Genomic DNA, 24767 nt, shown 5'->3' on the forward strand with positions numbered 1-24767 from the left:
GAAGATTTATGGAGGGGGGTAAATGTCCACGTCAGCTGCAGGCTCGTTTGTGGCTGACAAGTCCGATGCGGGACAGGCAGACACGGTTGCAGGGGAAAATTGGTTGGTTGGGGGTTGGGTGTTGGGTTTTTCCTCCTTTGCCTTTTGTCAGTGAGGTGGGCTCTGCGGTCTTCTACAAAGGAGGTTGCTGCCCGCCCAACTGTGAGGCGCCAAGATGCATGGTTTGAGGCGATATCAGCCCACTGGCGGTGGTCAATGTGGCAGGCACCAAGAGATTTCTTTAGGCAGTCCTTGTACCTTTTCTTTGGTGCACCTCTGTCACGGTGGCCAGTGGAGAGCTCGCCATATTACACGATCTTGGGAAGGCGATGTTCCTCCATTCTGGAGACGTGACCAACCCAGCGCAGCTGGATCTTCAGCAGCGTGGACTCGATGCTGTCGACCTCTGCCATCTCGAGTACTTCGACGTTAGGGATGAAAGCGCTCCAATGAATGTTGAGGATGGAGCGGAGACAACGCTGGTGGAAGCGTTCTAGGAGCCGTAGGTGATGCCGGTAGAGGACCCATGATTCGGAGCCGAACAGGAGTGTGGGTATGACAATGGCTCTGTATACTCTAATCTTTGTGAGGTTTTTCAGTTGGTTATTTTTCCAGACTCTTTTGTGTAGTCTTCCAAAGGCGCGATTTGCCTTGGCGAGTCTGTTGTCTATCTCGTTGTCGATCCTTGCATCTGATGAAATGGTGCAGCCGAGATAGGTAAACTGGTTGACCGTTTTGAGTTTTGTGTGCCCGATGGAGATGTGGGGGGGGGCTGGTAGTCATGGTGGGGAGCTGGCTGATGGAGGACCTCAGTTTTCTTCAGGCTGACTTCCAGGCCAAACATTTTGGCAGTTTCCGCAAAACAGAACGTCAAGCGCTGAAGAGCTGGCTCTGAATGGACAACTAAAGTGGCATCGTCTGCAAAGAGTAGTTCACGGACAAGTTTCTCTTGTGTCTTGGTGTGAGCTTGCAGGCGCCTCAGATTGAAGAGACTGCCATCCGTGCGGTACCGGATGTAAACAGCGTCTTCATTGTCGATGTCTTTCATGGCTTGGTTCAGCAACATGCTGAAGAAGATTGAAAAGGGGGTTGGTGCGAGAACACAGCCTTGCTTCACGCCATTGTTAATGGAGAAGGGTTCAGAGAGCTCATTGCTGTATCCAACCCGACCTTGTTGGTTTTCGTGCAGTTGGATAACCACATTGAGGAACATTGGGGGGCATCCGAGGCGCTCTAGTATTTGCCAAAGCCCTTTCCTGCTCAAGGTGTCGAAGGCTTTGGTGAGGTCAACAAAGGTGATGTAGAGTCCTTTGTTTTGTTCTCTGCACTTTTCTTGGAGCTGTCTGAGGGCAAAGACCATGTCAGTAGTTCCTCTGTTTGCGCGAAAGCCGCACTGTGATGCTGGGAGAACATTCTCGGCGACACTAGGTATTATTCTATTTAGGAGAATCCTAGCGAAGATTTTGCCTGCAATGGAGAGCAACGTGATTCCCCTGTAGTTTGAGCAGTCTGTTTCTCGTTTTTTTTTTGTACAGGGTGATGATGGTGGCATCACGAAGGTCCTGAGGCAGTTTTCCTTGGTCCCAACAAAGCTTGAAAAACTCATGCAGTTTGACATGCAGAGTTTTGCCGCCAGCCTTCCAGACCTCTGGGGGGATTCCATCCATACCTGCTGCTTTGCCACTTTTCAGTTGTTCGATTGCCTTATATGTCTCATCCTGGGTGAGGACCTCATCCAGCTCTAGCCTTAGGGGCTGTTGAGCTGGAGCAGGGCAGAATCTTGGACTGAGCGGTTGGCACTGAAAAGAGATTGGAAGTGTTCTGACCGTCAGTTGAGGATGGAGATCTTGTCGCTGAGGAGGACTTTGCCGTCTGAGCTGCGCAGCGGGCTTTAGACTTGGGGTGAGGGGCCGTACACAGCCTTTAGAGCCTCGTAGAAACCCCTGAAGTCGCCACTGTCCGCGCTGAGCTGGGTTCGCTGGGCGAGGCTAGTCCACCACTCATTTTGGATCTTCCGGAGTTTGCGCTGAAGATGGCTGCATGCGCGACGGAAGGCGACTCATCCAACGCACCCCTACAGCCGACAAGGTTGTCATCCTTGGCGGCTTCAACGCTCGCGTCGGCAAAGACTCAGAAACCTGGCCAGGAATCCTGGGCAAGCACAGCGTCAGCAAGTGCAACGACAGTGGGCGCCTCCTGTTGGAGCTCTGCGCAGAACAGCGGCTTGTCATTACAAACACCCTTTTTCAGCAGAGGGACTACCTGGATGCATCCCCAATCCAAACACTGGCACCTCCTGGACTACATCCTGGTGCGAGAAAGTGACAAACGAGATGTGCTCCACACCAGGGTCATGCCCAGCGCGGAATGCCACACTGACCACCGGCTGGTTCGCTGCAAGCTCAACCTTCACTTCAAGCCAAAGCCCAGGAACAATAAAGCCCCCAGAAAGAGGTTCAATGTTGGAAACCTGCAGTCAGATGAAGCGAGAGGAAACTTCCAGGCAAACCTCAAAGCAAAGCTCGACGATGCAATCCGCCTCACGGACCCGTCCCCTGAAACCCTCTGGGATCAGTTGAAGACTACCATACTGAAATCCACTGAAGAGGTACTGGGCTTCTCCTCCAGGAAAAACAAGGACTGGTTCAACGAAAACAGCCAGGAAATCCAGGAGCTGCTGGCAAAGAAGCGAGCTGCCCACCAGGCTCACCTTACAAAGCCGTCCTGTCCAGAGAAGAAACAAGCCTTCCGTCGGTTCAAATCAATATAACTAAGAGAAATCAATATGCAATCTTGTGTCCAGTTGTAAAGAGGTTTTTTCTTACTGAAGTGCAATCTTTCTATGACATGTCAAGACCGTACGAGTCAAATTCACAATGGTCTCCTGTGATCAATGCAAGAAGCAAATTATGTGGTTTGGTTCAGGCATCTTATCAATTATATTTTGGTTCATTCCATGAAGTAATGGCCCTTATTAATAAGTGAGGATGTGGGTTGATACAAGCAGATTTTCTGCACTTTCCAAGAGGAGCATCTGTTAATAAGCAGAGTGGTGAGTTATCCAGGGAATATGCCTCACTGGTTTATTTTTTTTGCCATTTCGTTCAGAATTATTTTGCCAAATGTCACTGTAGTGTATCCATCAAAACTGTGAGCAGTTAGAATAGATCTGTGCAACACAGGAATGTGAATCTTTGTGAACTGCAGCAATTAACAAAATGGCCATAGTTTGTTCCTTATTTCAAGGATTAAATTTATTTGAGAATATTGTTACATTGAGCAAAAATGCACTAGATTACCTGAGAAAACCTGTAAATTGGACAGCAGTGATGAATGAATTTGTGTAGAGTGTATCGGTAAATTAAGGTGATGACTTGGATTAGAAAAAATAACTTGCAACTACCAGTAGGTAAAGGAACAGGTCCAAGGGAAATGATTAGAAGTATAATAGGTAACCAAAGCAATCAAATATTTATCTAAATATGAAAAGTTTTTAAATGCTGCTCAGGGTGCAGTGGACTGTTCTGTACATTACATCAAAGAAGCAAAAAACAAGTAGGGGGGGGGAAATCAAAATGGCAAGATTTCAGCCATCAAGAAAAACAGTTTGGTAACCTCAGTCTGCTTCCCAATTTGTCCTTCAAGTAGGTTTTCAGTTGGTGGTATGCAAACATTGTACCGTGAGTTATACCATATTTGTCCTTCATTTGTTCAAAAGATAATAATTTAATTCCCGAAAAACAATTTTCTATTCTTTTGATCCCTTTTCTCTCCCATTCTCTAAAGGAAACGTTATCTATTGTGAAAGGGATTAGTTGATTTTGCGTCAATATTAATTTTGGTAGTTGATAATTTGTTTTATTCCTTTCTACGTGAATCTTCTTCCAAATGTTGAGCAGATGGTGCAGTACTGGTGAATTCCTGTTGTACCAGCTTTTCATCCCACTTATATAGTATATGTTCAGGTACCTGCTCCCCTATTTTATCTAGCTCTAATCTGGTTCAATCTGATTTTTCCCTTGTTTGATAAAAATCTGATAGGTATCTTAATTGTGCTGCTCTATAATAATTCTTAAAGTTTGGTAGCTGTAACCCCCATTGTACCATTCTCTTAATTTATCTAGTGCTATCCTCGGTTTCCCCCCTTTCCATAAGAATTTCCTTATTATTTTCTTTAGCTCCTTGAAGAATTTATCTGTTAGGTAAATTGGTAACGATTGAAATAGGTATTTTGAATATGTGATTACAGACACAATGATAATTAAAAGATTTATAACAAACATGTACATCAAGAGAAAGAGAACAAGGAAACAAGCTGTAAACCCAAACAAAAATGGGAACAAGATCTAAACATAAAAGATAAAGAATGAAACATGGGAAAAGCTATCCTCCGGAACTATGAGAAATACAATAAACACAAGGTTACGCATGATACAATATAATTGGTTACACAGGCTATACACCATGCCCCAAAAGTTAAATAAATGGGACCCAACAGTATCAGATAGATGTTTTCACTGTAAGAAGAAAACGGGAACAACAGTTCATGGAATTTGGGCATGTGAGAAAGTGGAAAAGGTATTGAATAAAATCACAAAAAGCAACATACCAAAAAATCCAGAGATCTTTCTTCTAAGTAATGTAAGAAGTAAAGAACTTGGACTCGATTTGGATGGAGCACAAAAATGATTTATTACGATAACCTTAGCTGTAGCAAAAAATGCATTATGTCAACCTGGAAATTAGAAGATAGCCTGAGAATACTGCAATGGTACATAGAAACTAATAAATGTATTCCATTGGAAAAAATAACATATAATTTAAGAAATAACATCACAGTATTTGAACAAATTTGGGAACCGTACATGGAACACAATAGAGAAGTCCTACCGCAGACCTCCACCGCCTAAAATGACAGAAGGAGAAGAAGACGAAATGAGCTGACCCAGTATGTAAAAGTAGATGACACAAATTTCTTGTTTATTTTCATTGTGTGATGACATTGTTTAATGGGTTTAATGTATCATATAGGTTGAACGTTGAGTGGGTGGGTGGAGGGTGGGTGAAGGAGGGGGGGAAGGGAGGGGGAAAAAGGGGAGAAAATGACACTGTGTATATTCAAGAGGGAAATGTTTGTGTGTATTTTCATTAGTATGGATCATAGTGTGAAAAATTTAAAAAAAAAAAATTTTTTTTAAAGTAAAGCAGTTTGGAGATTTTATTGAGAAAAGTTCAGAATAGGCAGGTGAAGTGGAGGGTTTCTCTCCCTGAGTGGAAACACCAAACCTAGCATTGTAAATAGAAAATGGGTATCATTAAATCCATGGGGAAGAAATAATATAGAAAAAAAACACATTAGAATGTGAAATCTATCTTTGTTGGAAGATGTTGAATTAAAACTTGGACACTTTCAAAAGGAAGCTAGAAAAGAACAAGAGAAATAAAGTAAATGGATTGAAAGGTTAGGATGTAGGGGGAAGTTGACCAGCAAGTGGAGAATAAACAGTCTAGTTGGCTGGAGTCTTTCTGCTTCCTTGTAACCTCAATATGAAACAGTTTCTCCATGAGACCCATCCTGGCTCCAAGCAGAACAATCCTATCATACCTGTTCTTCCTCTCCTCTACTTTTCTTTTTCACATGCTCATCAACTTTCCCTTGATACTTTGTTGCATCTACATAATGGAGAAAATACAATTGCTAATTAACTGTCTAGCATTTTGTTGGGATGTAGCAGTAAACTGGAGAATCTGCTCACAGGAAAAAGATGTAAACCTTGCAGATAGTACCAGTGGTCTGGCTTGAATCTAGGTCCTTGAGGGTCAAAGTGGGGTCTGTCTATTACCTTACCAGCCTGACCAATTTTCCAGGTTGTAACACTATCATTGGTGCTATGCTGTTCATTTAATCAGTGCCATTTTGAAATTACAAAAACAGGTTCATGTAACCATTTTTCTTCGAAGCAAAATTAATCTTATTTGCTTTTAATTCTATCAACATCAATTAACAACATCTATCTCTTCTGCCCTCTCATCATCCCTCTCTTACTCCCGCCACTTTCTTCCTTAAATGAACTCCTTTCTTGCTATTCTTGCAATAAATAGGGCAGATGCTTCATTATCAGTCTGACCATTTTACAGACTTGGAGCTTTGGAATCTGGTAGGTTTGGAATAATGAAGATGAACATTTTACCTGGCCCTCTAAAGGAGACTGACTGCACAGAAGGAAAATTCAAAGAGCAAATCCAAGACTTTAATAGTGCCAGGTATGGGAGCTGATGGGATGGGAGTTGCAATCTCCGATGAGGCCTTGGGGATTAATTACACCTGAACACTGTTCCCCAAATGATTGTAGGCAGGACTGATGGACTCAAAACCAGAAGCATCATTCTCAATCAACCAATTTTTTCATTTTGTAAATCATAAATTTAGTAAAACAAAATTTGCCATTTTTTTTAATGATTAAAGCAAAGAAGTCTGCCATCAGTATCTAAGCTCTTGGTGATCATCATTGAGGCTCAATATTCCTTTTAAAATGACTGCTGTCAATTTTGCATATTGAACTGTCTGATGTTTTGTTTATTTTAATAAAGAAACTGGTTCTTTTAAAACAACTACTTTATTACCTATAGAACTAACTCAGGATTCTGTGGAGGCATCCATCTTGAATCCAACTGAAGCTGCAACAAACTAGTCCCTGACTCTCTCTAGTGGTCAGGAGGATCACTAGCACACTATCATTACACTGCCTGTTCACTTTTTAGGAAGGAAATTGACTAACTGTTTTTGATTGGGCTTTTCCACTCTATTTTTATATTTGTTATCTACCAAATTGTAGGGCACATTGGTATTTTGGTTTTCAAAAAAAGTAATTCTACTGATAACAATATGACAATGGCAATTTCCAAACATTCTGGAAAAGAGACTGCTCCGAGATTAAATACTTGTTTGAGGATTGAACAAACCAAATTGAAGTATATTTTTTAAAACCTGGAATTTAATTCTCTTTCCAGTTGGAAATAGTTTTGTTGTCCACTTAACAAAAAAAATTGAAACTAGTAAAATTTGGCCTTGGTGGCTCATGTACAAATGATTTAATCTCATCAGTCATTTTATTTGTTGGCATTCAGCACAAACTAGATTATACATGCTGTATGAAACCAATGTTGGTCCCCAGCAGTAGACAGTAGTACATATTATAATCATAGAAAATATCCTTTCCACAGTTTATCTTTCAGTCAACTAATTCTTCATCAGGTTGCAAAAATCTATAATTTGACATTTGCAAATTATTTTTTCCTCATGTACCAGATTAAAAGTCACTGTTTAAATTTATCTTAATCTATTTGAAAGCTAATTCTCCTCCATTATTAATTTATTTGTGGGGTGTAGACAATACTGGTGAGACAAGAAATTTATTCTCCACTCCAAAGGATATTGGTAGTTCTTGTGATGTTGACCTTGCTCTGTGGGTAATAACTAATGTGAAATCTGTCCTGCACTTCACCCAGTTGGAAAGTTTATTTTGGTGACCTTTTTTACGTCCAGAAATTGAGTGTGAATGGAAGCTGCAAATTTTAATGTTCAGAATTTTTGTGCAGTGTTGTGCTTTCAGAAAAAATTCTGATGCATTTCATGGAACTTTATTTTGAGGGGAAAACTTTTTCCTCTGTTGCACTGTAAAATAGTTTGTTTCTGACTCTGTTTAACATTTGTAATTAAGAGTTGAATTGTACAGTACTTTTCCCCTTATCTGAAAAGCTTGGGACCGGATATTTTTCAGTTAACTGGATTTTTCTGATCACCAAACAATGACTTTAAGTATCCCAGTAGCATCATCAGAGGTTTTTCAGGTTTGAAATAAGATTTAATTCTTACCTAAAAACAAATCTGCTTACAAATAGGATAAGATACACAGTTGTGTTCTTCACTTTTACCTTTATGCCATCTTTTTTAAAATCTTTCATTAACTTCTGTTTGTCGCTTTCAGAATAGAACTTCCAACAGTTTATCCTTCTGTTTCTTCAGGTCATAGATTGTGGTCGTTCCAAGTCCAGACTCTTCCGTTAGACGTTTCATGCTGACACCAGTGTCCAGTTTTTCCAGCTGCTTGACTTTCTGCTCCATAGACAAATATAAACGCTTCTTCCTTTCCTTGTCAATGATCTCGACAGTGCTAGCTGCAGACCTTTTTGCCATTGGATTCAGAATGGTGTCAGGTTAAAAAAAAAATTCAACTTGTGACATCATGTCGCTGCTGGGGAAAAAAAAGTCTAGATAATTGAACTTTTCAGTTAACTGAAGTTTGGATAGGGGGGAAAGGTACTGTATATTGTTGGGTGCTTTAAACAAAATTGCACCATCATGCAAAACCCGATTTCACTGTGTGGTGAATGAGAATGGAAGATCATTTATGCGATTTAAATGTATTCTGGAAGAGTAGGGAGTGGTCATCCTTTTTTGCTGCATAATTGGATAGATCGAACCTTGTTTAAAATAGATATTTTTAAAAGCTGCTGGAATTTGGGGTGTCATGACTTTGAGGAGCTGCTACCATGAATTAAAATGCAGCATAAGCTGACACAAAAGAGCATGAACTATTATAGAAAACAACTTTTATGAAATGAATTGGCCGTATCAGTGTATATTTATTTATCAGTGTGTAATTCTTGGCTTTTTCCTCATTTAAAAACTTGTTTGCTCATGCTTTAGGGTCTGATGTTGGGTTAATCTTCTGACCACCTGAGCAGATAACTTGTATGATAATTGAGTATATTGTAATCTACATTGTAGAACGTATATATGCATTGAAATTCATTCTTGCTGCATTGTAACTGGTACTTCACCACTCTTTGACATTGCATAAGTATGTTTGCATTATTAGTATTTTTATGAAAGAAATCACCCCATCATTCGACTGAACTCAATATTTGATCAGCAATTCCACTAGAACAAGTTCCCTGACGTTCAGAGGTACCGTATTGGGCTACAAACTGAAAAACAGCTTTTCTTTCATCTAAAACGCACATCTGTATACGAGGACATGCAGCTGTGGAAAAGGCTTTTAACTTGGTAGTTGAATAATCTATTTTAACCATTTTTATCTTTATTCTTTTGAAGTTGCTAGATGCTTAATTGCAGTGTGGAACTTCTGAAAGCTGTTATGCAAAGGATGTATTTGACCAGCACTGGTTTGTAGATTTCTTAATATATTTTCATTTAAAAACCCATGATGATGCTTGTATTTTATCTTGTCAGGCAAGTGGTGGTTGAAGGCTCCCTTCCCCATCCATTCGCTTTAACCCTGTTTGGAGACACTTTATATTGGACAGACTGGAATACGCATTCTATTCACGCATGCAATAAGTACAGTGGAGAGTATCGGCGGGAGGTGCACAGCAATATTTTCTCCCCCATGGATATTCATGTCTTTAATCAACAGAGACAGCCCCATGGTATGTATCTAGTCATTTCTCAATCGGGAAATATAAAATGGTGCAAGTTGATAATTTCTGACAGCTTTAAATTGAGTAATTTCAACCCACAATATAACTATGCCAAGCAATTCAGTCCTATTCTTGATCCATCTGCACATTTACTCAATAATTAGACTTTATTGCATTTAAGGGTTTGTGGTACAACAATTCTCCATGTAGGTCCTGTTCATTTTTTTATTGCATCTATAATTAAAATGACTTCAGTATCTGGATATATTTGTGGATAATTGTCTTCGAGCTTTCAGAGTTGTCAAATCATAGACCACAGAACCAAATCATAGTCTCACTCATCAGTGCTGTACACATTGACTTCCTGAGCTAGTCCCATTTGCCTGTGCTTGGCCCATATCCCTCTAAACTATTCCTGTCCATATACCTGGCTGTTCAACACAGCTTGTTCCGAGTACCCCCCCCACCCCCCATCCTCTGTAGAAAACTGCCCCTTGGGTCCCCTTTAAATCTTTTCTCTCTCCCTCCCTCCTTAGACTTCACTACTCTGGGGAGGGGAGTGGGAGGGAGTAAAGTGTGATAATTATCTATGCCCCTTCATAATTTTATGAATCTCAATATGACCACCACTCAATCTCCTGTGTTCCAGTTAAAAAAAAATCTAGCCTTTAGAGACTCTCCTTCGTAACTCAAGCCCTCTAGTATCTTCTCTGTATCCTTTCCAGCTAAATGTCATCCTTCCCACAGTTTGGTGACCAGATCTGCACACAGTACTCCAAGTGAGGTCTCACAAAAATCTTGTACAGATATCTAGTACTCACGCCCTGATGAAGGCACGTGTGCCAGGTGCAGCCTTCACCGCCTTGTTTACCTGTGCCCCATTTAATTTTGCCAAAATACAGCATTCAAACTTATCCAAGTTCCATTTTCCATTCCTTTGCCGCTTTCCCAGTTGATTATGTTGTCATTTTACTATTCTGTAACTTATAAATCTTGCCATGTACATTGTCAATCAACTTGTTAATAATGACGTCAAAGATCGGGACTCAGCAATGATTCCTACAGTACACCACTGGTCACAGGCCTCCACCTTCAAACTCTTATCACCAAGTCAATTTTGTATCCAGTTGGCCAGCTTTCTCTGGATTCCATGTTATCTTGCCTCTGGATTAGCGTGCTCTTAGCTTGAGAATGAAAGGCTTTCATTCTTAAAGTACATTTCTTGATCTTATGGATGTCTCAAAGCGCTCTGCCACAAATAATGGTTTTACAATGTAGTCACTGTTCTTGTCAGAATTGTTAATTATGTTATAGCTGACTGTAAAGTTTGTGTCGCAATAACCATTGTGTAGTGAGAGTAAGCGATGAGAAAACTCTGATTGCATTTGTAATCATCGTGCTGTTTTTATTCTGTGAATTTATTTAAATATATTTGTGCTTGCATTTAAGTTTTTTTTAAAAAAAAATGTTGATTTTAGAAATGAACGGCTGCTCACCTGTGTTGAAAATTTGGCAGTCAAGTCATTTGGAAATTTGAGAGTTCTAAATATGATTTATTCTCATTAAATTTGGCAAATGGAGCAATGACTTTTGTTGAGGCAGACAGTCCGATGTATGGATAGAAATTCAAAACAGCCAATGCAATGTTTAGAGATCCTGCATTCCACAGCTCCTCTCATGTGAAGGCCACCAATCTCCCTTTCCCCTCCAGCTTGATAACTGTTTTGTGGCTGATTCCCTATTTTCTGTTTGTAGCCTCATGCTCCAGTGCTGTTTAGCTGCAGAAACTGGGCATAAAGTGCTGTGCCCCAAACTAGTTTCTGGAACCTATTCTCATGCTACCAAAATCTATGCCTTCATTTCATTGTGATCTCTGCCAAAAGCTCCCTCAAACCCTCAGCTTCCCAATAAATATAGTTGATAAATATTCCCTGGTCCAGAACATGTGCAGAGAAATTACATTAAAAACATATCCTGCTCTCCTAAAGCTTTTAACAATTCTTCAAATGTTTGAAGCAAAATTAATATTTGCATTTAATAATTTTTCAATTAATTTATAAGCATTTCAGGTTTTTTTGAGGGAGGCTTTGTTTTGTGATTGATGTTGATGTGTTCTGCTCAAGTTTTTAAAAAAAAATTAGTTTCACGAACTGGAAATAGTCTTCTGAATGTATATAGATCCTTTCATTCTTGGTTATGAACATCAAAGATTCACAACAATACATGAGGAAATGATTTCACTTTGGCAAAATTTATGGTTCTTCGCAACATATCGATGGGGGGAGTGGGGAAGTAAATTTAGGACTTGAAGTTTTGGATTTCCTGTTGCTCTTTAACTTAGTTACCTGTCAGGTGTTGATTTGAGTTGCATCATGTTTGTACTGTGCATTCTATTACATGTTCATTGAGGTGGAGGATCTCTTGTGCACAGTTTTAATAGGTGTGGTTGATTTCATAATAATTATAACCATAACCATATTAGTCCCAATTTGGTCTAATTTTATCTGCTTTTTCAGGATTTTTAAAAAGATACCAGATAATAGAAATTGTGCCAGCTTGAGGAATGAATTTTTTGGAGAAAGCAGCCAACTCTCTCAAAGAACTGTAGGCCTTATGCCAGGTAGTACAAGAAATCAATGAAGAGGGCGCACAAAATCAGTGAACCGGTGTGGACTCGAAAGGCCAACGTGGCCTGTTTCCGCTCCATAAATGGTTATATGACTGGAAATCCATAGATTTGAAGCAAAAACAATTGCGACTGAATCTTGATCAAGGATTTTGAGCCAAAACGTCAACCATATTTTTCTCCCACTGATGTTGTTCAGTCGGATGAGTTCCTCCAGCTGATTGTATTTTGCTTCAGACTTTGCAGTCTCTCGAACGCTGAAGATGGCACACCTAGCCGGATCCGACCTCGTAATCATTTTCGTTAGTTCCGGTCTGTGGATACATATTCTGTAACCCATCCACTATGTTACTGTAACCAGTCTTTGTCTGTGTACAATCTTAAAATGTATTTCAAACTTGGGGTACAATTGGTTCATGATGTTTCAGCAATAAAAACTGCTTTAGTGAACAGTTGATGTAAAATGTACTAACATTAGCAAATTTTGCTTGTCCAATCAGCATCAAATCCCTGTGGAAGCAATAATGGTGGATGTTCCCACTTGTGTCTGATGTCTCCAATCAAACCATTTTTTCAGTGTGCTTGCCCAACAGGAGTCCAGCTGCTAGGAGATGGAACAAAGTGCAAGGATGGTATGTTGGGGGGTGTGTGTGTGTATACTGGTATTAAAAAAAAAATGGGGGACACATTGGATTTTTGGATCACAGTCAAGGGTTTTCTTAAATATTTAAATCAAGATTTATTCTACCAGAATATAAATGCAGCAAATTAGAGTTCATTGATGAAATATTTGCTTGTTCTGATCTTGGGTTGAATAGTTATGACAATTGAGTGGTTTTGATGAAGTTTAAACGGCTGTGTCCTTGCTGCTGAAGGCAATGTTCATATTTTATAGAGATTGCACCAAACTGAACCTCTGTTTTTAAGCATTCTTTTGCCATTATACCTTGCACTGGGAAATATGAGTGGCCAGCTGATCGAAGTTTCCGTAGTGGAGCATTTTGGGATTAGTGATCACTCTTCCTTTCAAGATGGTTATGGGCAAGGATAAGCTTGGATTTTGTAGAAAAGGACTACCCTTTTGAGAAGGGCAAATTATCACATAATTTGACAGGAGCCGGGTGGGTGGGGGGGTGGGGGGAAGAGTTGATTTGAAGCAGCTGCAATTGGCCAGGCCCACAACTGATGTGTGGCAGTTGTTTAAGGACCAGCTATTTGAAGTCCAGTAAAAGTATGTTCCAGTGTGAAAGAAGGAGAGGGATGGTAAGGAAAGAGAACATTGATTGATAAGAGGGATCATGAACTTGATCAAGAAGAAAAAGCAAATGTCAGGTTTGGGTAGCTGCAATCAGACAGATGGTAAAAAGATAATGACTAGGAAGAGGCTAGCACCACTGCAGGACGAAGGCGAGAATTTATGTTTGGTGTCAGAAGTGGGCGAGATCAAGAGAGTGATGTTGGGTTATTTGAAGAACATTAAAATGAACAAGTAACCTGGTCCTGATGGAACATATCCCCAGTTATTGAAAGAGGTAAGTGAAGAGATTGACAAAGATCTTTGCATCTTCATCAGTGACAGGGGAAGTCCCAGAGCACTGGAGAGTAATTAATGTTGTACATTTCAGGAAGGAATATATGCAAACTTAGCAAGTTGCGGTCAGATTAGAACCATCAGCATGGCTTTGTGATGGGATTTCGTGTCTTACCAGTTTGAGTTTTTTGGGAAGGTGAGTGTAGGGGCTTTAGTGAGGAATTTGACAAGATGCCTCAGGGTAGACTGATTCAGAAGATGCAGATGTATGGGATCCATAGTTTGGATATGAAATTGGCTGGTTGACAGAGAAGAGGGTTGTGGTGAAGGCTGATATTCTGGCGAAAGGCCTGAGACTGGCGTTGCTCCACAGGAATGTGCTGGACCACTGTTATTTGTGATATAAATGACTTGAATGAAAACTTGGATAGGTGGGTTAGTATGTTTACACAAACAACCCCAATCTTTGTATCATCTGCAAAGTATAGAGGGTTATCAAAGGACACAACAGGATTTAGATCAGTTGCAGAAAATTAGCAATTGGGCTTTAATCTGGATAGGTGTGAGGTGTTGCATTTTGGGAGGTCAAATGTCAGGGGAATCTATTCAGTTAATAAACAAAGCTCTTAAAAGTATTGATCTGGGGGTCCAGGCCCATAGCTCATTGAAAGTGGCCACACAAGTAGATAGGGTGTTAAAGAAGGCATGTGGTATGCTCGGCTTCATTGGGTGGAGTCTCGGAGTATTAAAAAAAAGGAAGTCGTTGCTGCTATATGAAACTAGTTAACTCGCACTTGGAGAACTGTATGGAATTCTCGTTGCCCATTGCTGAAAGGATGTGGCTGCATTGCAAAGGATATAGAAAGGCTTACCAGGATATTGCCTAATTTGGAGGATATGAGACAAACACAAGTTGTTTTCTCTGGAATGTTGGAGGCTGAGGGGTGAGCTGATAGAAGTGTATAAAATCGTGAGAAGTATTGATCGGGTGGGCTTTTGGTATTTTTCCCCCCGGGCAAATACAACACAATGTGAATAATGAGAAAGGGAACAAGTTTAAAGGAGATGTGCAGGGAACTTATTTTCCATGGAGTTGCAGGTGACTGGAATGGGCAGCCAGGAGTAGTGGTGGAAGCAGATACACAAGTAGCATTTATTTAAGAAGCTTCTTGACAGTTGAATGAACATGAAAGGGATGGAGGAATACCTGTGAGTTGCAAGCAGCAGAGTTTTAGTTTGATTTGGACATAATGTTCAGCACTGGCACGACGGGTAGTGAAGAACCTGTTGCTGCTCCACACTGTTCTATGTTCATGTTGCAACAAAGAAACTTGATAAATAAAGGATGATGGATGTCTGTATATGCTTTAAGGCACTTGACATGGTCCTGCATGGTAGATAAATCCAGAAGATTAAGGCGTAGAGAATTGAAGATGAGCTGGCTCATAATAGCCAAAATTGATGGTGATGGGAGGCAGCGTGGAAGGATGTCTATCTAGTCCGAGACCAGTGGTGTACCACGGGGATCCTTCGCTGTATATGGTTTATACCTTGATATGAATGTAGAAGGAATGATTGGGACCTTTTGAGAAATGACTAAAAATTAGTGTTGTGGATAATGAGGAAGGTTGTTTAAGGCTATAGCTAAACAAAGTGAAACTCAAAAGTCTGCAGACATTGTGATTGTAGTAAAAACACAGAAATGCCGGAGGAACTCATCAGGTCTCACAGCGTCCATAGCAAGTAAAGATATAAAGATCAGATGGAGTTTAATCCTGACCAGTGTATGGTGATCCATTTTGGGAAGTCACATAGGAGTACGACATCCACAGTGAATGTTAAGACACTAAGGAATGTTAGTGAACAGAGAGACCTAGTGGTTCAAGTCCATAGTTCCCTGAATGGGGGCAACACCGATACATGGAGTGGTGAAGAAAGCAAGTGGTATCTTTGCCTTCATAGGTTATAGTCAGCATGGAACAGACTCTTCAGTCCATCTAGTTCAGTGGTTTTCAAACTATCCCCCTAAACTCGTGTTCCACCTTCAGCACTTTATGCCATAGATGCTCTGTGATTGGTAAGCGATTGCTTAAGGTGATATGTGGGTGGAAAGGGAAGGTTGAGAACCACTGATCTAGACCCAATTGTTACTGAAATATTTTGATTGGGGAAAATTGTCATTGGCCCATTTCCTTTGGAGTTATGAAAGCATGCACATAACGAGTCAATTAGGGTACAATCAAAACAGTGGTTTTCAAACTTTTTCTTTCCACTCACATACCACCTTAAGTAATACCTTACTAATCACAGAGCACTTATGGCATAGGGATTGCTTAAGGTGGAATGTGAGGTATTTTTTTGTGGGGGGAAGAGGGGCAGTTTGATCTTGTCCATACTGATCAAGTTTGGTATCCAAGGAAAAAGATGTGCATTCACTTTATCAATACCCCTTGTAATATACCTCTATAAATTCACCAATGAAGCTCATTTGCTTTAACTATCCAACATTTCAACACAATTCAAGCCCCCACCCCTCCCTCCCCCACCACCACCAAAGTCCAAGTAGTATGGTGAATCTTCCATGGCATAGAATGGAGGAGTTGAGACATTGGTTGAACTTTATAAAGCACTAGTGGGTATTGTGTGCAGTTCTGGCCATGTCACTATAAGAATGATATGATTGCACTGGAGAGAGTGTTGAAGAGATTCTTGGCTGAAATAGAGGACTTGAGTTGTATGAAGAAATTGAAGAGGCTGGTCATGTTTTGCAGCAGACTACAAGGGTAAGTATTTTTTTTACACTTTGCGGTTGATATCTAGAACACAGCCAAAGGAGGTACTGAAATCAGATACAATTTGGAGACATTCAGGGTAGTGCTTAAACAGGTAAAACACTGAAGGATATGGCCCAAATTCTAGGCAAATGGGAAAATGTATTGGGTGTGATGGGCTGAAGGGCCTGTTTCTGTGGTGTTGACCTCTCTTATGATCTTTGCAGTGGAAGATGAGGTAAACTGACCCTGGGCATATCATAGCAAAAAATGGGAATTTGCAGCTTTCAGCGGTCAGGATTTACAACCAGAGCATTCTCCTTCTCTGGTATTCTGACCAGTGCAAGGAGAAAGGTTCCCTTTGTTTATTGACCCTGTGACATGCGCAAGAACAATTCTTCGTTCATCTGCACCTGAACTGTTTCTTTTTTTCCCCCTACGTTCTTGTATTAAATGAGAATGCATGTTTGGTCATGCGTTGTGCATGCCTTGGCTGCCTGGTTGAGATATCACTAATAGAGACTGACATGAACTAATGATATGTGAGAGCATGCTATTTACATTCCATCTGTGAAGGACTGAAAATTAACCGAAGGCAAATAAATAGAACCATGCAGCAGTGGAAGTTTTGTGGGTATGCAAAAGTAGTTTTTTTCCAAAAAAGAGACCTGCTTTACGAATGTTTCATGTGTTACTGATATATGAGCACAAATAGCATTACTTTTGCACATTTATTTCAACAATAAAATAAAATCCAATAAGAACTAACTTTTACATATTCTGCACTTGAAGACATTTAATAAAAAAATTAAAATAAATGAGGAAATAGATTGCTGTTGAGCATGAGATGGTATAGAAGTTGCTTTAGGACACTGTTGTCACCAGCCGAACCTTTCAACGTTGAATGCTGACCCTGCTCTTATGTACACGAGGTAAAATATGAAAGTCTGCAGGCCCGTGACTGAAGTGAAGACACAATGCTGGAGAAACAAAGCAGGTCGAACAGTGTACTTCATACAGCAAAGATACATAACCGACATTTCAGGCTTGAGCCCTTCAAGGTGTAAGCAAAATGTAGGCAGGTGCCTGAACAAAATGTGGGGGAAAATTTTGTTCCTACTTTGAGGGGCTCAAGCCCGCAATGTTGGTTATATGTCTTTACCTATGCCATATAAAGTACACTGTTTGACCTGCTGAGTTTCTCCAGCATTCTGTTTTACTATGAAGTTCATGTACCTGTTACTGAGCATTTTTATTTCTTCTAGAAATAACCATGGAAATTCAGGGAGGGAAAAAGAAAGCACTTGTTTTCAGTTTAAATGATTCACTGCAGTGTATGTTGTTAACATTACCCTGTCACTTGCAGTCCTTTTGTAGGTTAGTAGAACTCTGCTAAGTGCTGCCATTGAATTATCCCTCGATAAAGCCCATATCCAATCGCACAGCTTGCTATAATGACAGCACCATTTGGCGTTTTCCCAGGAACAAGGATTATTGTGGTAATGATGCCAAATTGTGTCTGTAATGGAGAATCCATTAATCAGCATGAAAATTAAAGACTCATTTCAGAGATAACATTATCAGAAGTATATTCTTCATCAAGCCCAAGAAATTTGCAATGCGATTTTTTTTTTTTTAATAGCAATACTGCCAATATTTTCTGTGGAATAAAAATTGCTTCACAAAGTATTCTACTGTGATCTACAAACTGAGCATATTATTGCATCTGTGCCTGTCTTACTCATAGGTTTTTGCAGAATTGTTACGTTCAGCTTGCAATTCCCTTTTCAAAACACTGGTGACCTACCGCTAGAATGAAGTCATGTTTCAGAGCAGAACTGAAATATGCTAACTCAGTTCTGCACTAAAACAAGGAAAAAAAGAATTTCTCATGCTTCTACTGCTATTAGGTGACATTGATTAGGTAGTTGTAAATTATTTTGTGTCACATTGATGCTCCACAGAGTCAAGGCTTGTCTGCATTTAATGGGTTTTTAGCCCATCACTTGCTGCTTTTGTCATCAATCATAGCAGTAAAAGTGTTGTAAACAGAGTAAAATTTGAGTCTGAATAGTGCTACCCTGTTCATCACACACAGCTGCACAAACCAAATCGCCTCACTGACAGAATTTTTTAAGCTCTTTATACCAAAAAAGATTTTTCTTATCAGCAAATGAAATTAGCAGCTTGAGAAGGGAGAGTTTTTAAGTATACCTCTGGTAATTGAATAGTGTGGTTTTGCTTTTTCCCTGCTAAATACCATGAAGTTTCTATTCAAGCTGGCCTGTAGAGCAAATATTATAAAGACAATCAAGGGGTCACATATAGAAAAATGTTGTCAAAAGCTTTTTCTTTTTTTTTAAAGAGAATTCATTTATTTTCAAGGTGCATCTGAGTTATTGCTATTGGCTCGACGAACAGACTTGAGGCGGATATCATTGGACACTCCTGATTTTACAGATGTCATCTTACAGCTGGATGACATCCGTCATGCAATCGCAATAGACTACGATCCAGTAGAAGAATATATATACTGGACAGATGATGAAGTACGTGCTATCAGGAGGTCTTACCTAGATGGCTCTGGAAGTCAGTTTGTGGTGACCTCCCAAATCAACCATCCTGATGGCATTGCAGTTGATTGGGTAGCAAGAAACCTTTACTGGACCGATACTGGCACTGACCGTATTGAAGTAACCAGGTTGAATGGTACAATGCGCAAAATTCTGATTTCAGAGGATCTTGATGAACCAAGAGCAATTGTACTTGATCCAATGTCTGGGTAAGAGTTCATGGAAAATTTCTTGCATGTATTATGGAACTTTATTTTGTCAAATTTGATTTGTTGGAATTGATTCAGTGCATTAAATTATTTTCTTTTTTTTTTGTTTTTTTTGGAAAATGTTATTTTTCATTTTTCAAAGCACAGTATCACTTTTGAAAAATATTTTAAAGATGTTTGCACATTCTTAGTATAAATTACTTCTGAGTTTCAGATTAAATGTCAATTTACTTGTAATTCCCTTCCCTATCCCCAAACATCAAAAGAAAAACAAAACAACTAAAAAGACAAAAAAATAGTAAAGGAACGAAAAGAAAAATTCAGTGTGCTGCCAGTATTTCTAATCTACTTCCACTCTTTGAGGTGCTTCACTGCTGTTTTAACAGATTTTTCGACCTGTGAGCTGTCATTATAACTGGGAACTGAAGTACTCTAGATAAGGTTGCCATATTTTGGCAAAAATGTTGTATTTATTTCTTAAATTATGTTATCTTCTCATGGGCACATAGTTATGCATTTCTGTGGACCATCAAGTGATGAGCAGGGGGAGTAGGACTTCCAAGTGATCGCAATACATTTTTTTGCTACTGACAGGGCAATATCTACAAACTTAATTTGGAAATTTGTTAATCTTCTCCCCATGCCCTCCAAGTTTCCCAATAAATACAACTCCAGGTGCAGCGGGAAGTCTACTCCCATAATCGTAGTTAATATGTTAGATAATTCAAGCCAAAAGGGTCTCACTTCGCACAGATCAATGTGGAGTGTATAAAAGTACCAACTTCTAACCCACACCTCAAGCACATTTCCAATATCCTTGGTTTTCCTTTTGTAATTTTTGTGGTGATGTATAATTGCAGTAAGAAATTGTATTGTACCACTCTTAGTCTTGTGTTGATCACCGATGTTACACTTCCATAAATCTGACCAACACTCTTCATCAATCGTTATTCCCAAGTCTGACTCCCACCTCTCTATCAATCTTTGTAGGCCTGGTTTGGGGCCCTCTTTTTGAAGCACAAAATATATTCTGGATGTAAATTTGGGAGCGCCTCCCAATTGAAGTAACCCTTCCACCTTGTTTCCTTCAGGTGGGGTCATTGTGGGGCCCCATTTTTCCCTCAGGAATGATCTTAACTGGAGAAAATAGTGAAGGGTTCTTAATTTTTCATTCTTGAGGAATAAAAATGCCTGCTGGAGATGAGAACGTTCTAATATTACAAAACAATTTTATCCCATATGCTCATGTTGTTTTATGGGAAAGGCAGTAAACCCCAGTAGGACATCGTAGGCTGAAAAGGGAGTGATTTCATACTTTTGAGCTTTAGAGCTCTAGTCCTTGTGTGAAGTAATAAACGAGCACAGCAATTAATTTATTCTCTGCATGTACCTTTTAATAGAATTTTGTTTCCCTCTCAAAATCTAAAAGTTGTGTTGGTGTATATTGTTTTATAAGTGCAAGTGAATGATGTTCAATTTGTAATATTTTTGTTCCCCAACTAGGTACATGTATTGGACAGACTGGGGTGAGAATCCAAAGATCGAACGTGCTGCTTTGGATGGATTGGATAGGGTTATTCTTGTTAACACCTCATTAGGTTGGCCAAATGGTTTAGCCCTGGATTATCAAGAAAGGAAAATGTACTGGGGAGATGCTAAAACCGATAAGATTGAGGTTAGTATTTAAATTAAAATGTGCTGAAAATTTGAGTCATGATTCTTGTATTTTCATGGCGATGTATAATTTTGAATTGCATCAATCAGGCCATTTTAGAAAATCGTACATGTTTAGATCAAATATTTTTCATGAAGATAATCTGTCTTCATCTTGTTACATTGTTTCAATTTCAAAATTATCGTTTTGTTTATCTGTGAACAACCTAGCCATTGTTCTGATTTATAGCTTGTTTTTGAAATGTTTTTTTTTTGTTCACTCTGTTTGACAACCACTTATCTTAATGACTGTCTTTTGCCTTCATTTAACTCTATCCTGAATTTTACACCAATCAATAGTAAAACTAAAATGTTCCTGTTCCATAATATGGCAAATAAATTGCAACTTCTTTGCAATTTTAATGATCATTTACTGTGCTAATTACAATGGAATATTTATACATCTGTTCATAAAATGACATTACATTAACAGTAGTTGAAATAACAGAATGGAATTTTAAAAATATAGGTGACAGTTTATTTCAAAGTCAAATAAAAATAGCTTCCAACTCAGTGCAGTTGTTTTCCTTGGCCCAGTCTCCTTTCTTTCTTTTCTTTGGCTTGGCTTTGCAGATGAAGATTTATGGAGGGGTATGTCCACGTCTGCTGCAGGCTCGTTGGTGACTGACAAGTCTGATGTGGGACAGGCAGACACGGTTGCAGCAGTTGCAAGGGAAAATTGATGGGTTGGGGTTGGGTGTTGGGTTTTTCCTCCTTTGTCTTTTGTCAGTGAGGTGGTCTCTGCGGTCTTCTTCAAAGGAGGTTGCTGCCCGCTGAACTGTGAGGCGCCAAGATGCACGGTTGGAGGCGATATCAGGCCACTGGCGGTGGTCAATGTGGCAGGCACCAAGAGATTTCTTTAAGCAGTCCTTGTACCTCTTCTTTGGTGCACCTCTGTGTTGGTGGCCAGTGGAGAGCTCGCCATAGAACACGATCTTGGGAAGGCGATGGTCCTCCATTCTGGAGACGTGACCCACCCAGCGCAGTTGGGTCTTCAGCAGCATGGATTTGATGCTTGCGGACTCTGCCAGCTCGAGTAGTTCGATGTTGGTTATGAAGTCATTCCAATGAATGTTGAGGATGGAGCGGAGACAGGGCTGATGGAAGCGTTTTAGGAGCCATAGGTGATGCCGGTAGAGGACCCATGATTCGGAGCCGAACAGGAGCGTGGGTATGACAACGGCTCTGTACACGCTGATCTTTGTGTGTTTCTTCAGGTGGTTGTTTTTCCAGACTCTTTTGTGTAGTCTTCCAAAATGTCCTCCCAGAATCACAGTGTGGCTTTCGCGCAAACAGAGGAACTACTGACATGGTCAGGCAGCTCCAAGAAAAGTGCAGAGAACAAAACAAAGGACTCTACATCACCTTTGTTGACCTCACCAAAGCCTTTGACACCGTGAGCAGGAAAAGGCTTTGGCAAATACTAGAGTGCCTCGGATGCCCCCCAAAGTTCTTCAACATGGTTATCCAACTGCACGAAAACCAACAAGGTCGGGTCAGATACAACAATGAGCTCTCCGAACCCTTCTCCATTGACAACGGCATGAAGCAAGGCTGCGTCCTCGCACCAACCCTCTTTACTATCTTCTTCAGCATTGATGCTGAAACAAGCCAATAAAGACCTCAACAATGAAAATGGTGTTTACATCCGGTACCGCACGGATGGCAGTCTCTTCAATCTGAGGCGCCTGCAAGCTCACACCAAGACACAAGAGCAACTTGTCCGTGAACTACTCTTTGCAGACGATGCCGCTTTAGTTGCCCATTCAGAGCCAGCTCTTCAGCGCTTGACGTCCTGTTTTGCGGAAACTGCCAAAATGTTTGGCCTGGAAGTCAGCCTGAAGAAAACTGAGGTCCTCCATCAGCCAGCTCCCCACCATGACCACCAGCCCCCCCACATCTCCATCGGGCACACAAAACTCAAAACGGTCAACCAGTTTACCTATCTCGGCTGCACCATTTCATCGGATGCAAGGATCGACAAAGAGATAGACAACAGACTCGCCAAGGCAAATAGCGCCCAGTCTCCTAAAATATTACCAGTCAGACAATGGATTTGTCTCTTAATTTTTCATTTTGAATTGTTTCCACAAACAGACATTGCCCAGAATCTTTAGCTGCCGGTGCAACTGATAAAATAAGCAATTAAAAAAAATTGCAATGTTGACTTTATATGATTATGTATATAATGCTCATTAGTAAGGAGAGAATTTAGTTTTTTTCTCACAATATTACAAAATTAATGCCCTCTTGATCGTATTAACTCAACTGACTTTATGTGCATCTTTTAGCAAGAAATATGTGTGTCTGGTCAAGAATCGAAAAGGTTAAAATCTTTTTTCTCTTTATACATGACCACCTTCTGCAAGTGTTTCTGAATCTACTTGCTTATGGAAATTGGGTTATTTTTAATTGTGTGGAAAGAGAAAGAAAGAACAGCATTGATTTGTTTATAAATATCAATCATGCTGATTGATCAATGTCAAATCTTTGACAGCAGTGACAGTTAGTCATTAGTGATACAGTTAATCAAAAGGCAATTGCAGAAACTACCTTGAATTGATGCCAATGCATAGGTCCACTACTGGTCGTGTCAGTGTAGACTTTTGCAGGTGCATTCTCCGCTAAGAATGCAGCTGAAGAAGCAGAAGCATCCCTTTAAATTGCAGTTCAGGTGGCAGCGTTGAAAGCGCAGCACTGGCCACCTGAAAGGACAGCTGCGCCGGGATGCGCATCTGAGCGCATTCCGGCTCCTGTCCCTTGGGCTGTCAATTAAGGATGGCTGACTGTCAGCTGGGACAGCCAGTGCGGGGACGTCCTGGGCTGGAGCGGGGACGTCCCGGGCTGGAGTGGCCGGCGGGGAACAAGGTGGTGCATTGATTCAGCCAGCCCCCTTCTTCCCACTCCCGAAATCAGTCACGACGGTGTGGGGACAGCCTGCGGCGGCTTCCCAACAGAATGAGCACTGATTTCGTGAGTGTGGAGAGAGCGGGGCAGCAGGATCAGTGTGGGGATGTCCCAGCGCTTACAGCCCGCACCGGCCACCCGACAGCGCGGGGGTTGGGAGGGGTGCTGTCAGGCACTGGCCCGCTGACTGTCATCCGAATGCAGCTGCTTTTAGGCGGCTGCATTCGGATGGCTAGGGAGGCCACTGCTGCGGGAATTATTCCTCTCAGAGGAGGGTTACCAAACTTGCCTTGCAGGCGCCACCTGCACATTCACGTGACCTTCCCACAGCTGTATTTTTCCAAAATATGTGGCTGAACAAGTGGGCCAATTGGCCTCCTGAAAGTCCCTTGTATCTGGACATAGAGCGCTAATTTAACCCCATTAACTTGGTTGATTGTTACCCATCAACCAGGAAGATTGCTTCTGTATTATAATATGCTTCTTGAGAATACTCTATTACAGTGATACTCACAGAATCCTACCTTATAGACAATTTTCTAGATTGCCCCAATATAATCATGGTTGTACAGCATGGCAACAGGCCTTTCAGCCAAACTTATCCTGCTTCCCATTTGCCTGCATTCTGCCACTACCCGTCCAAACCGTTTCTATCCATGTTCTTATCTAAATATCTTTTGAATCTTACTGTTGTCCTGGTTTCTACCACTTCATCTGGCAGTACATTACATATCCTCGCCATCCTCTGTGTGAAGAAGGGGCGCCTTTTAACCCTTTGGACTCCGTGTCCCTGCTTTTAGGGACTATCAACAAGTGCATTTACTCTGTGTCCCTGTTTCCTGGGACTGGTTTCATACCCAACCACCGGCTGGCTTGTACTGGTGTTCATACTGTAGTTTACCCATGGACCTGATCCAGAGTATATGTTGTGAAAGGTTAAAAATGGCAAGACTC

General features: G+C 40.6%; 1 protein-coding gene across 1 annotated transcript in view; it reads left to right on the plus strand.

Moving 5' to 3' along the window:
• lrp6 (low density lipoprotein receptor-related protein 6) overlaps window positions 1-24767 on the plus strand; it is a 129351-nt gene that overhangs the window by 64612 nt on the left and 39972 nt on the right. Inside the window, exons 3-6 of the mRNA XM_069903740.1 lie at window positions 9296-9492; window positions 12610-12741; window positions 18797-19193; window positions 20697-20868. Coding sequence (XP_069759841.1) covers window positions 9296-9492; window positions 12610-12741; window positions 18797-19193; window positions 20697-20868 — 898 coding nt within the window. The remainder of the gene's footprint in view (window positions 1-9295; window positions 9493-12609; window positions 12742-18796; window positions 19194-20696; window positions 20869-24767) is intronic.

This window comes from Narcine bancroftii, chromosome 11, assembly GCF_036971445.1.
Source record: "Narcine bancroftii isolate sNarBan1 chromosome 11, sNarBan1.hap1, whole genome shotgun sequence".
In the NCBI taxonomy this organism is placed as follows: Eukaryota; Metazoa; Chordata; class Chondrichthyes; order Torpediniformes; family Narcinidae; genus Narcine; species Narcine bancroftii.